The following is a 17,157-nucleotide window of genomic DNA, read 5'->3' as shown; positions in this document are numbered from 1 at the left end:
GAATCATGCGCTTCTATTTTAGCACTTGGGAGAAGGAAGAGACGGAGGAACAGGCAGCAGCGGTAGATAAAGAAGCAGTAGTGACAGTTTCTATCTGTAGCTCAGTCAACTGGTGGATAAGGTTACCATGGTGCCCGGTGGTGGGAAGAATCAGCCCGATGCACTTAGCAACCAGGAATAAAAAAAAAAAAAAGGAGTGGAGATGAGTGGAGCTGAAAGGCATGGGTTCCTCCTCGTCACCTCGTGTACGTTTTCCCCCTCGCCGTTTAAAGCCCGGTCACTAGTTCAAGGTCAGAGAGGTCAGTTTCATGAGTGCGACGTGGGAACAACACGTCGAGCGTGATTCATCTTCTGCTTGTGGTTTTTATCCTGAATGTCTTTAAAGTGGATATTTGAGCTGGAGTGTCACATCAACCAAAATCATCTCAGAGACACACAAACACACAGATGATGAGGGGGGGGGGACACACAAATCAGCACTTCAAGCGCCACCGACCAACAACGCAGCAAAGCTTTGAAATCGCCAAGATTCAAAAAGACCAGCAAAAGGATTCACCATAACCCATGGAAAAAAAACAAAACAAAAAAAAGCTTCACACAACACAGCGATGGACCCACGAGGTAAATAATAAACAAGTCGTAAAATAAAAACAGGCAGGTAGGCTGAGCAAACAAACAAACAAACAAACAAACAAACATGCAGACACACGGCGAGCGGCGACACGGAGGAGTGGGAGACGACGAGAGGAGGAAGCTGCACAAGACGACATGCGACAGAAGAGCGGGGAGGGAAGGAATGAGGAGGCGGAAAAGTCGAGGACGGGAGAGAAAACTGATCTCACGAATGCTTAAAAAGACAGACAAGAGTGATTTCCAATTCTAACATTTATTAGATCTATTCAATCACAGGTACAGAGTTTATTGGCAGTGATTATCTACAACAGGCACCTCGGGAGGGAGTGAATGAGCCAGACAAAGAGCGACAGGCACTTCAACAATGTCACCGGCACTCAGGACCACTTGTCCTCCAATGATTGTTTCCACCACAGCGTGAAGCTGGACAATGTTTTACTGGATCACCGTTTCTTTTGTCTCGATTTTTTTTTTTTTTTTCGTGGGGGGGTGTTGCGTAAGAAAAAGAAAAGAAAAGGAAAAAAAAAAAAAAAACGCTTTTTGACACCGACATTGTTGAATTGCTCTCAACTAAATGGGTTCGGTTGGAGAGGAATGCAGCATTTGCTTTCTACTGATTGTTCATCGTTCGTAGGTCCACCACTGTGAAGCAGCTTTTTTTTTTCTTTTTTTTTTTTTGGTACATGACGCTAAATCTCCTCGCTGTCAAATGTTCTGATCTTCAGTAAAATGTCTTATGACAACAATGGGTCATTGAACTGAACAATGCATGAGGGTTTTCACAATATCTGAACTTCTACATGATAACTGAAGAAAGAAACGATCGCCGATACCTTCCTTGATACCACGGCACGCCACTTTTAAATGAGTGCTGTGCCAGTGGGAAGCCACATTTGTAAAGGGCATGCATGTGTTGGATGAGCAGCAGAGAAAAATCTGAAAAAAACAGCTTTCCTTCAACAGGTTTCAACTCTGCTGCTCATCCCACAAATGCACGTTACTTACAAATACGCACCATTTATAAGGGACAAAATGTGATATGAGCCATAATGTGAAAACAAACTTTTCTAAGTTGATAAACTTAATTCGGTAAGTCGATCTTGAAAGAAAGTTATTCATGCAACAACAAATATATTTACATATGTTGAGAGATTTTTTGGAAAAAAGGCAACACAGAGTCTGGTGGTCCATAAATGACCAAGATTCCATTTATCTGTGGCAGTAAATTCCAAGAAATGCCTGTTTAAAACCTCCGATTGTAGATCCGTTGTTGCTTTGAGCTTCAGTCATCGTGTCAGTTCCTATGTGGTATCAAAAAAGGTATCAAAGTATCGACCCTGTGATGCATAATCAATATAATCAATAAGATCTGCAATCAGACACATTTGCATGCACCAATAAACAACAACAGAAGTGTAGATATTAACCGGATTCCAATCACATGGTAAACTCAACGTGTATGAGATGTGTCCTCAAAGTAAACACGACTCGCCCAACAAAATATACACAGAACGTATTTACAAGTGGATCTGAGTTTGTTTGTTTTGCTTTTGTTTAGTTTTTTTTTTTTTATACCATCAAGCCGCACACGAGCTCCGTCGCGGTGAATCGAAACAAATCGGGCAAACGGAGAAAGAGTCAAGATCAATCTGTCGATAAAGTGCATCAGAGTCAGTGTAGAGTTTGTTTGTTTTTTGTGTTTTTTTTATCATGAGAAGTGGTCAGGTTTGGACCACAGGGAGCACACATGCATACGTACACGCACACACACACACACACACACACACGCACACACGCACACACACACACAGACGGGCGGAGCACTGGATTATTACACTCTAGAAATACCTGAAGTGGACTTTTCTTCTCCACCTGCCTCTTGAGACTGGGCGCAGGGCGGCGGCGGCGGTGGCGTGAAGTTGGCTTCGGGTAGGCTGCTCCCGAACGACGGCATGGACGACGGCGACGGAGGCAGCAGCGTGCTGTTGGGGCTGCTGATGTCGCCCTCGCCCACCAGGGTCAGGTCGCCGTGGGCGTCCTCCTCCACGGTGCGGAGGCTCGGCCGGACGTCCGAGGGCCTGGAGATGGGGGACAGGTGGGTGCCGAAGGTGGGGTGGCGAGGCGGGGGCATGAGGCACCGCCTGGGCCCGGAGAGTCCGTTGGCGCTGGAGCTGAGGGACGAGTCCAGGCTCTCCGAGCGCAGGCCGGAGGTGAGCAGCCCCCGGGGCGGGGCGCCGTTCTCTCGGCTCGGCTTCAGGGAGTCGGGGGTGGAGCAGGCCAGGTCGGAGGAGACGGAGCAGGAGGAGGCGGGCGACGTCAGGCGCAGGAAGTCGGGGAGCACCAGGTCTTCTTTGCTCAGGAGCCCCCGCTGGTCGTTAGCCCGGCTGCTCTGCGCCCGGCTCAGCAGCTCAAAGAATTCTGAGGAGACACACCAAAAACCACCGGACCTCGCTTTAAACGCCACAAAACGCACGGAAACAGAAGGATTAGTTGTGTCGGACATGCGGTGTAGCAGCCTCACACCTGACGGAGAAAAATCACCCTGCCAGAGATTTCAGTTAGTCCCGAGGCCAAGCAAAGCTAAGAAATCCACCACAAGTTAAGAAAAAAAAAAAAAAAAAAAAACCAGAGAGAAAAGGGGAGTTTACCTTCTGCTTCATCTATATTAATCTTTTTCTGTTTTCGCTTTTCCCCTGGGAGTGCTGAGTCTGGTCCGCTTGCTCTCACAGAAAAGTCCTTTGGTGTTGACCTCTCATCTCCCTGCAGATGCAACAATAACAATGCACTCTGTTAGGGGACGGAGGGGCGGGTGGGTGGGGGTGGAGGTGGAGGGGTGGGGATGGGATGGGGGGGGTCGTAAACGGAAGGCTGCGCACGAACTGCCAAAGCACCCTGCCGAGCGCCGTCCAGATTTACTGAGATCCTTCATGTGAAGACGAGCCCGGTCCATCTGTCGACCGTGTGTCTTTGACTGACCTCGATAGCGTCGAGACTAAATACGATCTGCTCGCGTACGACGCAGTAAAAAGTCGGAACTGTGAGTCAGCCGCCGGCGGTGTTAGACAAGAAGAAGACCCACAAAAAAACAAAAAAAAAAGCAGAAAAATAGACACCAAGTGACAGCTAAACATTGCCTCAATAATAGAATAGGCGGAGTTATGAGAGAGTGCTGCAAGGATGACGACGCCTTCCCACAATCAAAACAATTGGATTTTTAATAGTTATTTCACTCTTGCCAAACTTTGTGATTCGTATATGTAACAAACACCACTTTAATGATGTTTTAAGCCCCAAACACGAAGCCAGAAGTTAAATTAGGGCCTCATGAGTTCAACATCAACACCACAGAGATCCTACTTTGATTTCTAACCAATTATCCACAAGTCTTTTCTCTCAGCAATTCGTTAAGGTTTCATTACTTGTCTCGTTTTTTTTTTGCAAGCATCTTATTAAAAAAAAACACCCCAAAAAAATCAAATGCCATAAGAAATATTGAAATCTACTGGTCTACTTTTAAACCAAGCCCCTATTTTGAGCATTTAACTAAAAGTGATGTGCAAACCAAAATCAGGGAACAAGAACTTTTTTTTTATTATTATTTATTTCTGAGCTTTGATTCTTGCAGCACTCTACTGAAGGATTGGCAGAAGCAGAGCAGAAAATAGTGAAGGTACAAATCACCACCTTTGGACCGTCAAGCACCCAGTTTATGGACAAAACATTTTTTTTTTTAAACTGTCAGGGGAACTTACTGTTGCAGAAAAACTCCTGGTTGGAGGGTGGCCTTTTAAAGAGGAAGACTTGGATTTGTCTGTATGACAGAGGGAGGAGAAAAATGGTTAAGCCGCAATAGGAAGGTGTCGTTTCTGTTAAATAACGAGTTTTCCATCGAACATTTGGTGAATCGGTTGTACCTTTCCCTGAAGACGGATCTGCTCGCTCTAACACAACTCGCAGGCCGTCCAGACTCGATATGGGAGCGCCGAGGTCCAACGGCTCGGTCTCACCGCTCTGACGAAAAAGTGAAACGAAGAGCATCAGCTCACGCTCTTCGATCAAGAACAGGTCATGAGTGCAGGATGTAGATCGGGGGTGTCAAACTCATTTCAGTTCAGGAGCTGCTTCAAGTCCAATTTCATCTGGAGCGGCCAGCAGAATAGTGCCATAACAACCTTTAGACTTAAACGTTTAAAGTTTTTCTCTGATGTGGTGTAGAGCAGATGTGATGAGAATGTTAATATTATTGCAAAAACTAACAATTATCACCAAAAATTACAACAAAAAGTCAATTTTAATGAAACCTTCTGGTGCAACATATAGTGAAATGTGCAAAAAAAACAAACTAGTTTGCATTAATTGTATCTATTGTACCGTGGACTAAATGTACTGATAGATACGATGAAGGATTAGATTTATGTGCGTTTTTGCCTCGTCCATACATGAGTCCGAACACTGGAAGTTTTCAGTTCATATAAAAGTAGCCTAAAACTAATCGCTAAGACAGCGATGAGAAAAGTACAAAGTACTTGATCTGTTGTTGAAGACAGTAATATAAATCTTGTGCCTATAGCTCCTATTGGCGCACACAAGAGTTTGCTTAGTTCCCAAACCATCTTTCAGCCCCGGTCGACGGTATAATACCGTTGTGATGCCTGGAAACCCACGGCACTAAAATACATCTGACAGGGGTTCAGAGGAGGAGTAAAAGGACCGGCATGTTTGAGGAGTGTCGTCATTCTTAATTATAGCCCCGCTGCTCCGTCTTAGCAGGCTGGGCTGAGTCACAGTGCTTAACCACCGTGTAGGGATGGAAAAGGATGCGGTTCTTTCCCTCCCCTGACCATGTTACTCCACCCTGTGGCACTGTCACACACTGCACAGACCGGCCCCGTCAACAACACGGGGGCTTCAAAAAAAAAAAAAAGATTAAGGCATTGCAACCACTTGGGGACAACTTACTATTTTAGCCACAAGCTCACTGAGGTGGAGGCCGTATTTAGCCACCACTGGACGCAGAACCTCTGTGACTGGTTTGGTAGGTTTGGCTTTCAGTCCCACAGAACGGTTAATGGGCACCAGGTCCAGTCTGACAGCAAACACAGGGAAAGGGGGGGACGTGAAAGAGCAGCAGCGAAAACAAGAGATTTTTTTTTTTTTAAAGGGACGAAAAGCAGCCAGTTTATACCGAAAGAGGGTTCGCTTTTCCAGTCGCAAATCTCGCGAGCTGAGGGTCATACAATCCTGGTCCAGCACGAGCGGCTGAGGGGGGGAAGAGGTGGAAGAGGCAGCGCATCAGCAAAGCTGCATAACAAAGCACATGCTGGAAGAAAACATTTAGCCCAGCTGGTGTTCTCTTTGTGTCTTGCTTGTCTTTGTTTTGGATGTATGCTTTGGGAAAAAAGGACTTTTCCAGGCTTACAGGAAGGGCATGAAGCAGCTAAATACACAGTTACTGTCACATGAACTCTATACTGTAACTCATTACAATTTTTTTCTTCTTTTATGTACTTATAGAACTTTTGCAATAGTATGGTCTTACACATATTTTACGTTGCATTTCCATTCCAGGAAAATGTTTCCGAGAAGTTCTATGTGTGCAACTGAATCTGAATCAATTGAGTGACTTGGAAGAAAAAACACTTTTTACACAGTAAATAATAATAATAATAATAAAAAAAAATGTTTCTTTGTGTACCAAGGTCTAAAAAGGACTCTGGTAAAGTAAAGTGAAGTGAAGTGACACTTTGAGGTCAGTCACAGTTGTGTTTAACAGTGTATATAATGAACATCGGGGGTGTTTCCGTCAAGAAAGATTTCCATCTGTGTTTTCCGAGATAATAGCTGCCGATGCTCTTAGCACGTCTCAGCCTCGCTCACCTTCTCTCCTCCCACCAGGAAGAGGTCGACGGCGGCGATGTTGATACTAATGTTTTGACAGAGATCTTGAAGCACATCTCTGATGGAGGCGCCGGGTCGCAGGGTGATGGAGGAAGAGGAGCCGTCGGGCAGCAGCACGCTACATTGTTTGGGCGATCGTTCCCACACGCCGACTGAGTGCCGATTATCTGCCTAACGACAAGCGAGATTCAAACGGTTGATTTAGCTGTCGATTGTGTTGATCCATAAACAAAATATGAGTGGGCTGACAAGTAGAAGAAGAGAAAACGCAGGCCTGTTATGATGACTTCACCAGACACTGGGCTCTGTGTTGCCATGGTGATCGGGCCAGAGGAATCTTACCTCGATTTTGCCAGCCGAGCAGGAAGTGGCCATCTCCAGGCTGGTGCCGGACGACAAGGAGCCCTGGGACTCCCTCCTCCCGTTGCTTCCCCAGTAGTCTGCACGGAACGAGGCAGACAATGATGAATTTGTGCCGATAAGAGGTATTAACACTCCACTCATCCTAAATGACACTTACAATATGCAACGCCCAGATAGTGTCAAGCTATATCGTGACTAATAATAATGTTTCTGATTTGAAAATCTTGGCATGCAGCGAGGTGCATGGCATTGAACAAGACATGTGAATAAACAAAGGGTGTGTGATAATATTTTAAGCGCAACTATAGTATTTAGCTGCTATTTATTCCTGAAATATGCCAGAAAATACATAAAATACATTTAGCAGGAAAATTGAACTCGGATAACTTAAATTTTTGACTGAAATTATTTGGCTTGTAAACAAATGTCCTGAAAAACTAACAAGGACTCACACAAGAATAGAACTGAAGCCACTGATATATAACCAACACAGCACCATATCAAAATGTTACATCACTACATCAACATTGTCTTGGGTATTTTATTGCCTGAAAATCTCTTTTTTAGGGGGGAAAGAACTAAAAATGTCTAAATGCCAGTCTTCAGCAAGTGAATTTCTCATCGTAGCAGTGGTTTGTGGGCAGTTTTGTTCCGACATGCCTCCCCCTGCATGAAGCTTGTGGCAATTCAGAAGCTGGGAGGAATTTATGACCCCGTTTACACAAAGTCTCAAGTGCAAACGCATTGTTCTTGCCGTTTCGTTTTGGAAAAGTTTCAAGTTTACATGGAAATGGCAGAAACACAGAAAACAATATAGTTTCCATGTTGGGCCATAGGTGGGTGCTGTGGGTTGTTTTTGTTGGACAGACGACCGAGGTGGGTTTTCCCATCACTGGTGATTCTCAATTACAAAACTACCACTCTGGAGCCCGCCATTGTTGTCATTGTCCATCTATTTGTGCATGTGCAGAAGAGCTATTTACTCTGGCTGTGGTGAACTTGGCCACCAATCCACGAGGTTGGCAAATAATTCCTCACCAAGGTTAATGTCTCCAATATCCTTCTTCTTTGGACCCTTCCCGAAGCTCCTGTTGCGGGACCACGAGAAGAAGATGCCGCGCTTCTTGTCGGCGCTCTCGTCTCTGCCGTCCTCGTTCAGTGACCTCCCCGACCTCTGCTTTCTGACATCCTGCCACGTCGGAAGACAAAATTGGATTTGACCTCTCTGCCTGGCTTCGTGTTGGACAATGCTGGAACAACTGGAAAATGTGATGTACCTTTTTTGGCGTGGACAGGGTGGAGCGGTCGGAGCTCGCGCTGTGTTTGGACGGCGCGGGACTACAGGGGATCTGGTAGGGGTCCGGTAAAGGCCGGCCGTCCACCTCCGCGCGCATGCACTCCTGGTAAAGGGAGGACTTGAGGAACCGCGAGTAGCTGTCGAACTTCATCAGGTTGAAGATCTGTGGACGTGGCGAAAGGAGGAGAGGAAAGGGGGAAAAAAGAAAGGTGAGACGGAGGGACGGATGGTTTGTTGAAGTTGGTTGGAGAAAATAAGGGAGGCGGGACGCACAACGGTTGTATGACGAAACAAGAGACAAACCACCGCTGGTGTTAGCGTACGGCCACAGCGAATGTTATGACAGGAGTGCCTGCAGTTAACATTTCATCATGCTCATGAGCAATCGCGGAAAATATACAGATTTCTGACTGAATGTCTATGGGTCTGTGTGTACAGTACGTACGGGGCTCTTTGTGGGCGCATGCCAGTTTGTGTTTATTTCCCTGGTAAAGACTCAGATCCCTTTGTAAACAAACCCAGATGGCCAAGAAAGAAGAAGGGGAAAAAAAAAAAAACCCTCAATATGCTTGTGCAAAGTGACTAAAGGCGAGATTAGAACCCCCCCGGACTGCACTCCAATTCCCCGCTGTCAAGAAAACACCTTGATCTGCAGCTTGATATCAAACCTGCATAACAATTCAAACGGGAGGAGACTTAAGAGATGAGATAAATAGATTGCAGTGTCGCCGGTACCTGCAGCTGCTGGGTCTTGAACATGTCGGGCCGCGGCGAGGTGAGCACGTCGTCGGCCAGCTGCGCTTGGCTGTCAATGTTGACCGGCATCGTGGCTTTGCTGGACAGGAAGCTGTTGTAGATCTCGCCAGCTCTTTGAGACAGCTGAGTGGAGAAAAGGGTCCATGGCAATTAAACGAAGCAGCGACGCGTCTTCATCTATTATCTTGTAATATACGCTTATTACATAAAACATCCATCACTGAATGGTCTCAGAATTATAGCATTATAGTTTTCAGGCATTTGGAATCTGAATTAAATGTTTAACATTTCTCTGTTCTTTTGAATTTACTTTCACCACCTACATTTTTACACAGATCTGTTTTTTTTTAATTATCATTTCTACGGTTCACTTTGAAAGCATTAATGATTTTTTTTTTTCTTTTTCCCAATAGCGTGGGCCTTCAGTCTGAATGGGTGGATCAGTAACACAGAAGAGAATTCTACTCAAAGCAAACGGAAGCAAGACACTACTCTCGATTCATCCATGAGAGGTGTAAAAAGAGAAAAACAACTTTAAAGATGTAAACAAAAAATTGTGAAATTACAATTTTGCACATCAGCCAAGCCCCTTCACTGTCTGTTTTTTTTAAAAACATTTTTTATTCCTTCAACCCAGTATGAGACTTTGTTGTTTTATTGTTTTTTTTTTTTTCTATGATTACAAATTGTTCCAGCTGTGTTGGATTGTTGAAGTGCCCTTTAAATAAAGAGTTGGGTAAATAGAACAAGCAGCTCCGTCGCTGAGAGTGAAGCAAAACAAAAAACAAAACCAGACCACAGGTAGTAAGACGTTCCCATTTCTCACCTTAAGAGAATCGTTTCACGAGAAACAAATAGTCTTGGTTGAGGTCTCGTTTGAAAATTTCAGGTTGACGCCGAAGAATTTGGATCGCACTAATTAAAAGTTAGAGTGGTTTGCACTCTTGACTCATAGCGAGATGGCCCACAGTTCACTCACGTTTTTGAGGGGGTGGTTCACAGGGTATTTAACACACACTCACATTTGCAATGTTGGAGAATACAGACCTCAACCGCATGTTTTTTTACTTTTACTTGAGGGACTCAAATTCGGTGACCCAGTTAAAATTTTATATGAATCTTTGGCCTCCAAGGTGAGAGGAAACCGGTGCTCCCAGTATAAAAACACAGAGAAATAAACCCAACCTCAAGTGAACCGGTGTTCCTTTCGCTGTGAGCCAAGTGTTTGAAAAGGATCACGGGCACATGGACGGGAGTTGGCAAAAAGAGGATATGCCATAATTCACAATCTATGTGTGTCTATAGCTGCACACGTCGGACGTACCTGTTTTTTATCAGTTGCAGGGACATGACTGAAGTATTCACAGGCCTGCCAGAACAAGATATTCTCCTCGCTGAATTCTTTCTTGAGAAATTCCTGTGGAAACACACAGTACAAGAGAGGGTTTTTTTTTTTTTTCTTCTTTTCTTTTTGTGATCTGTAAGTGCTGAGCGTTTTCTCATCTCCCCAGGAGTGAGGAAAAATAAAAAGTTGGGTGTAATGTAACAAGTGTGGGCGCAGGATGGTGTAGGCGAGAGCAGCTCGCACAGTGTTGAGGGAAGGTGAGGAGGGAGGTGGTTCTGGGATGCCAGGACGTAATGCTGAGCTTTGTGAAGGTGTTGTGGGCTAAATTCAAGGACGCATCTTTGGTGTGGGTGGAAGTAGTACATGATAACACACACACACACAAAAAAAAAATGCCTTTACTCACTAAGGTTGAGTATTGACAAATGCTTTTGAACTGAAACTAGCTGTAACTTTATATGACTATATTTTTATATTATATAAGTTCAAAGCCAATATTCTATTATTAACCCTTTCATTCTGACCTTTGGCATGACCTGGGACTCTTAGAATGTGTGCGATGTGTACATATATTCCCAAACTACCTGAAAGCAAACAGAGAGTGGCAAACAGGACTTTCACGACAGTCCAGTTACACAGAAGCTTCAGCACCATGACACACACACATGGTGTGAACGTGAAAATGGAAGTCGATTCAAGAGAAGCGTTATACGAAAGACATTCTAAACAATAAAGGCAAAATAATCTCAGTCTTAAAAGGGCTGACGGGTGTTTTTAATACCTTCACTTCTAATGAATGTGTTGCACGCATGGTGACAATCACAAGATGACTCCTGCTAGTCGGGTGTGTTACTAGTTTTATCAGCGTGTTCTCACTCTCAAGTTCCCAAATATTTGCGATAATGCAAAATGTTCACGTCTCTTGTGCAATTCAGAGGTTGTCACAGTGGATCATCGACTTTCAACACCTTCCATCTCACACCAATCATCTTGCATATCCTTCTTTATGTCCATGAACCTCCTCAGTGCCCTTCCTTCTTTTTTTCCTCGCCTGGCAGCTCAGGACCAAAGCATCTCAACCTCGTTTCTCTCCCAACTGCAAGTGGAGTGAAAATTATTGAATCGATCAATCGAGATATTTTAATTTCTCTATCTCAGGAGTGTCAAACATAGGGCCCGTGGGCCAAAACCGGCCCGCAAGAGGATCCAATCCAGCCAAACAGCCAAGCAAAGTAAAGTAAAACTTTCAAGGAAAACAGATTCTTTTTAATCAAGGTTCATAAGAATAGCGGATAAAACACTACACTGAAATCCTGACATCATCGCGAACAAGCCGTCTGGACAAAATCACACAATTAAACTAGCTGCTTGTTTGGGGGCGCTATCACTTGAAACAAACACTGACCAGAGAGGAAGAAAAGCATGACGAAGTACAAACCGGCTCATTGACAGGTCCAGACTGAAATCCCACCCCGTGAGCCGGCGAGTGGCAAATGGTTAGCCACGAGCAACCGCAGTATAAGCTTCAGACCATATATCAATGAAGGCTTCCTCACTACTTCTTCCTAATTACTCCACGTCTGTCCACGAGACATGTGGGACGAAACAGTGCTGGTGTGAAAACACCCGAAAGGTCCCTCTCGTAAGCTCTACTGAGAACAGGCTGTTTCTGTGCCTGTCCCTTTAAATGCTAAAGGTAAATGCTTTAATCTGTGTTCCGGTAGCTTTTGCCAGGATAAAAAATGGCGCCTGCTTTTAATTTTAGAGGGCAGAGGTCATCTATCTACCTGTGGGAGGATCAAAGGGAGTATCCACTACCAGAGGGAGTGGTTTATTCATCAGCTGATGATATGACAGGAAAATCTCTGAATTGCCTGTATGAGCAAACATTCACGAAAAGGTGGAGAAGCAAGTGAGGCAGGTGACAGACTTCCTTCAGTTCTGGCGACTCCTACACAGGCTATGGGGACACATATTACTGTTTACCATTAGAAAGTCAATTTTGCATGATATGGGACTTGTAATAATGTTATTATGGCACGATTTTACCAATCTGAACTAAAATATTCCTGCATGTTCCGAAATAACATGCAGGAATTCAAATTAGGAGCTTGTAAAATATCCCAAAGGATAAACGTGTCCACTTTGCTTTGCTGACTAAACAGGGCACACGCTGAAGCTTCACAACACTTTCAATAAGCACTGAAAAGGTTCAATCAAGTCAAACTTTTTTTCCCCCTCCGGCCTACCGAAAAGTAGCGCACGCCCACAGGATCCTGGAGGAGACGCTCGAAGCAGGCGGCCCAGCTGGCCACACGCTGCTCTGGAAGCCCACGGTGGCTTCCTGCTCCAGGAAGACTTCCATTACTGTTCAGGCTGCTCTGGCTGCAGCATCCCTGCAACTGTATCCCACTATAGTCTGCAAGACAGGAGAGAGCAGAATGCAAAGGTCACAAAGCCCTGGTGGGAAAGGTTAATTCAAGCTGGAGGGAAACGCTGGAGTCACTTCTCCTGTGTGCATTCTCACTTATTCAACAAGAGACACAATAACACTTTCTGCTGAGTTGAGCAAGTGTGAATAATAGGTGTCGCAAGGAGCAGAAAAAAATGTTAATTGCAATGTTTGAAAAGATGCACAACCACGGAACAGAAACGTGGAATAGGACCTGACGAATCAAGCCTTTTGCATTTCATTTTATTGATATGGTTACTAGATAACCTATATCAATCTAGAACTCTCACTACAAAACAACACAGGTGTTTATATCAAGGAGAAACAAACACTGGCAACCAACTATTAACATTTCAATCTGCTTGAGTTGGGGAGGGATTAAAAGAACAAAGGGTATTTTTATTGTACTCGGCATCATCATGTTCATGATGTTATGTTCTTTTACTTTTTTTTTCCTTTAGAGAGAATTTGGCCAGCAATTGCAAGCAAAGGGAAAATACTATTAGCAAGCAGAACAAGTCTGTTAAGTGGTTAAGAAAATAAAACGTGATTATCTAAGTAGCCTAATGAATAACCAAACAGAGATTGAGTCGCATAATGAATATGAGCGTTTAAAAGTGGATTATCTTGACGGCCGCTGCACCTTCGATTAGCGAACACGGCAGAATATACGAGTGTCAAGGCTCGAAGCAATACATTCAGGCAGGTTGTGGAATCTAATTTCATCCTACAGAGTGAATCAACAGATGTTTGAGAGAGAGAGAGGAGCGGCCTATAGAGCCAGTGGGATGAAGGCAAAAGAAAGAGTTGTTTGAAGGAGACACAGGGAAGAAAGGAGTGGGTGACGACGGAGGAGCTGGTGGTCTGTTCCCGCACAGTACCTGCTATCGTGGCAGCAGATGGCCACTTTAGAGCTGCAGGCGGACCGACAGCGGAGCGCACAGTAAAAAGCAAAACACAAAAGGGGTCACAGTGGGATTAGTAAAGAGCCGTTGTCATTCTGGAGAGAGTGGACGGGTTGGCATGGGCAACCGGTATTAAACGCAGCTTCACCATTACCAGCTAACATGGGGGAAAGTTGAACGAGGTATTCATCAACCAGACTCACAGACAGGTGTTGTCCGACTGCGGACAGGTGAAACCAAAGCTCTGTAAACAGTACATGACGTCACCACCAGGTTGTGAGTAAAGCAGCCTCTGTATGACCTTTGAATCACACATTCACTGAATCTTTTCAATCAATCCGATGCTAAAACGTCTGCCTCCATGTGTCGCTGGGTGAGCCTGTGTAAAGTTTGCGGAAAAGCCATTTGTTTGTCCTCAGTTCATTGTATTAGAGCCGCGGCTCCGGGATCTCTTGTTTACCACACTGTTTGCCGCTCAGTTAATGAGACGGCCTTAGAAAGCAAATAGCTGCGTGCGTCTGATCGACATCAGCAGTGAAAGGAGACGAGCTGCGCCGCTCACCGCAGCCTCGGCCAGCCTGTTAAAAGTGCTGTGAAAGGGAAGGGCAGACAGCACACAGACTAGCCTCTGACTGTAACCCAAAACACATCCAACAAGCATCCTTTGTTAATGAGGCATTCTGCCTTCAGACTCGACATCATCCTCACTAAAGGACTTTTTACAAGGCCATTATGTTGGCCAACTACAAAGTCCTGTACGCAGGGTGGGGCGGAAAATTAGATATAAAAACACAGACACTCCAAAAGAAAATAGACAAAAGACAGAAAGTTGGACGAAATCAAAGACATATACAATGTTAGTAGAAAGGAAAACTTGTTATAAACTTTAGATTTAAGATGAGAAATAAACAACAACAGCGTAGCTTGTCATCCTTTGATATTTCAGAGCATCATATGGAGGTTTTGTTTTTCCTGAAGCAACAAAGTTTTTCAGGCATATTAAATGAATTGTACTCACCACCATCTGAGGAAGCAGCAGACTGGAAGAAAAGAGAGACAGACATGAGTGAGAGGCTGCCCTCATGACTGCTTGAGCTGAGAAAAGACACCGAATTATGACTTTTTTCAGGCATAACCCTCGTCCCTCTGAAGTGTGTGTATCCTTCTGGTGTGTGTGCTTCAGGAAGAAGGGCTGGGTCTCGGAGACTTTAAACCAGATCCATTCATTTGCAAGTAACCCTAACCCCCCCCCCCCCGCCCTCTACCACACACACAGCTGTTTACACCTCCACCTTACACCACTTTATATTACCTCCACTGACACACATTTACATGCCTGAATATGTACATTCCTGTACTGGTAGTCACACTTGCAACTTGAGGGTTCGTCAACAGCTCCCTTAAGAAACGGCCAGTTTATTCATATGTAGACGAGTCTTAGTCAAGGAAAGGATTAAAAAAAAAAAAAAATGTAGCTAACCACCACCACTTGTAGAGCTGCAAAAGCCTACAAGTTGTTTTCCTTGACAATTCGTTTGAAATGACAAACGATTAATGCCTTCGAGTCACTCCAAAGTAGTCGGTGCTTTTGCTGCCGCTTCAGATGTGTCCTCAGCTTTGGGATTTTGTGCTGGCCACTGCTCAGCCATTTGGAAATCTGTAGATTAGCGATAACGAAAACATCCCTTACTCGCAGCCTTCAGTGGGCGAAAACACAGCCAACGGATAAAGCTCAATACAACACAATTCATGTCTGTTTGTACCATGGATCGACAATATTTGCTTGGCAGTACTTCAATACGAAATCACTGCCTCGGCTTTGGTAAACCCTAATTCTGGTGAAGCTAATAAAAGGAGAGATTTAATTTTCCAAATTGTGGAGCTGTTGTCACAAATCTATTCAAATGCAGGGGGAGGATACACGTGAAGCATATCCTAGGGTTCGGTCCAAGAACACTCAAAAAAAAAAAGGTGCGTTGGAGGATTCATCTGAAAAGGAGAGCCTATTTCCAGAAGAGTGTTTTCTGAGCTGCCGCCTCAAAGTGTGAATACTCAAGGCTGGTAATATGTCGAAACAAGGCTGTGACTGCCTGCCTTGAACAGTACATACTTTTGCACTTTATTGCCATTGCATAATGACAAGTTGTAGAGTCACAACTGCAGAAAGTCGCTCGACTTTGCAGAGAAATCACTGATATCCACATTTCGTTGCGTTAACCTGAAACACAGTGGGTGAGTCATGTATGCGCGGACATGAAGCTCAGCTCCCTTTTTCGGAGAGACCACATGTAAAAGCTTTATCAGACACGCACCACTAAACCACTAATTGTCTGCTGCAGCCTCTTTACAACTCTGCTTCTTCTGCTGCTGCTGCTGCTGGGTCCACTCCAATCGTCAACACCCGAAAGCCACCCCCTTCTGTGGTGGCTCACATGTGCCCAGTAATCATGGGTGGGTAGAATGAGGACCCAACATGAGGCCGAAACAGAAGAAAGAGAAAAAGAGGGGACGCCCACTCCATCTGTCTGTCCCTGCAGGTCTAAAAACAGCCAAACCTCAAACCTTAAATACATGGAGCGCTTTGCATCCTGCGGTTCATTTTAAAGACCAACGCAGGCAGCGACAAAAAAAGTTTCCAGGTTAAACAGAGAAACAAGAAAGCGTTTTAACTATTGTCACCACTTCAGGGGTTGAAACTGCAAAGAGAGGATGACAAATCTCATGAATATCTACTTTGTGTAAGAACAGGAGTTCCAAATATTAGGTGATACACGAGTGGGAGAGTTGCAATAAATCATGCTGCTCTGACACACTCGGTTGATGTAACGTCTCATTGTTCACTACTCTCATGGCAGAGAGATCTACGCGGAAAACAAAACATGTTTTAGGTTGCCCGACCACGTTTAAACTGATATTCAAATGGAAATGTGACAAAATCCTGATCATCAAGCGAGACACAAAAAAGAACACAACTTCATTTAAATTCTGTTCGCACACTGAATACAGTCACAATCCGGGTGAGCAATGGTGTTCACCGATGACATGACAGATGTCGACATGACAGCTGACGAGCTTGTTCTGTCCAAAATTCTAATTCACAGAGTTCAAGGGAAGTAAAACAAAAACATGTAGCAAATCCTTCCATTCGAAAAACTACGTTTGAAGAGGAACTAATCACTTGTCTTACAACTTGGTTCCTCAAAGTCAAAACACATGAAAAAAACAAAGAGCATGTAAAGTTCAGGAGGATGTTATGAGTCGCTCTCTATGTATGAAAGTGGAGGGGGGGGGGGGACCGGACCACACAAGCCTTCTTCAATGAGCCCCAAGTGATGACCCAGGCAGATTATCACCCTGTCTCCCTTCCTCTGTTGACACCTCTGCAGACCAACGGGTCCACGGTGGGTGGCTCTGCAGCACCGCAAGCTTCTCTTTGAAGGAGAAAAAGCTCACATTCTCTACGGCTGCCGGAGTGGCCCCTGAAAGCTGCCCACTTTAAGCCGTCAAC

The 17,157-nt window shown here is 44.7% G+C and overlaps 1 protein-coding gene across 2 annotated transcripts in view; it reads right to left on the bottom strand.

Annotated features, from left to right (window-relative positions):
- Nucleotides 1-17,157, bottom strand: part of LOC308147049 (regulator of G-protein signaling 12-like) — a gene marked incomplete at its 5' end in the record, with an annotated part of 37,359 nt that overhangs the window by 6,285 nt on the left and 13,917 nt on the right. For both annotated transcript variants that reach the window (XM_080519105.1, XM_080519106.1), the window contains 14 exons: nucleotides 2,482-3,051; nucleotides 3,282-3,393; nucleotides 4,386-4,444; nucleotides 4,548-4,644; nucleotides 5,593-5,719; nucleotides 5,819-5,892; nucleotides 6,511-6,702; nucleotides 6,874-6,971; nucleotides 7,933-8,083; nucleotides 8,172-8,354; nucleotides 8,927-9,070; nucleotides 10,272-10,364; nucleotides 12,542-12,711; nucleotides 14,668-14,689. In XM_080519105.1, the coding sequence (XP_080375231.1) occupies nucleotides 2,482-3,051; nucleotides 3,282-3,393; nucleotides 4,386-4,444; nucleotides 4,548-4,644; nucleotides 5,593-5,719; nucleotides 5,819-5,892; nucleotides 6,511-6,702; nucleotides 6,874-6,971; nucleotides 7,933-8,083; nucleotides 8,172-8,354; nucleotides 8,927-9,070; nucleotides 10,272-10,364; nucleotides 12,542-12,711; nucleotides 14,668-14,689 (2,092 nt within the window). The remainder of the gene's footprint in view (nucleotides 1-2,481; nucleotides 3,052-3,281; nucleotides 3,394-4,385; nucleotides 4,445-4,547; nucleotides 4,645-5,592; nucleotides 5,720-5,818; nucleotides 5,893-6,510; nucleotides 6,703-6,873; nucleotides 6,972-7,932; nucleotides 8,084-8,171; nucleotides 8,355-8,926; nucleotides 9,071-10,271; nucleotides 10,365-12,541; nucleotides 12,712-14,667; nucleotides 14,690-17,157) is intronic.

Source organism: Blennius ocellaris (genome assembly GCF_963422515.1).
Source record: "Blennius ocellaris genome assembly, chromosome: 23".
Classification (NCBI taxonomy): domain Eukaryota; kingdom Metazoa; phylum Chordata; class Actinopteri; order Blenniiformes; family Blenniidae; genus Blennius; species Blennius ocellaris.
This window is presented reverse-complemented; position numbering and strand designations above follow the sequence as displayed.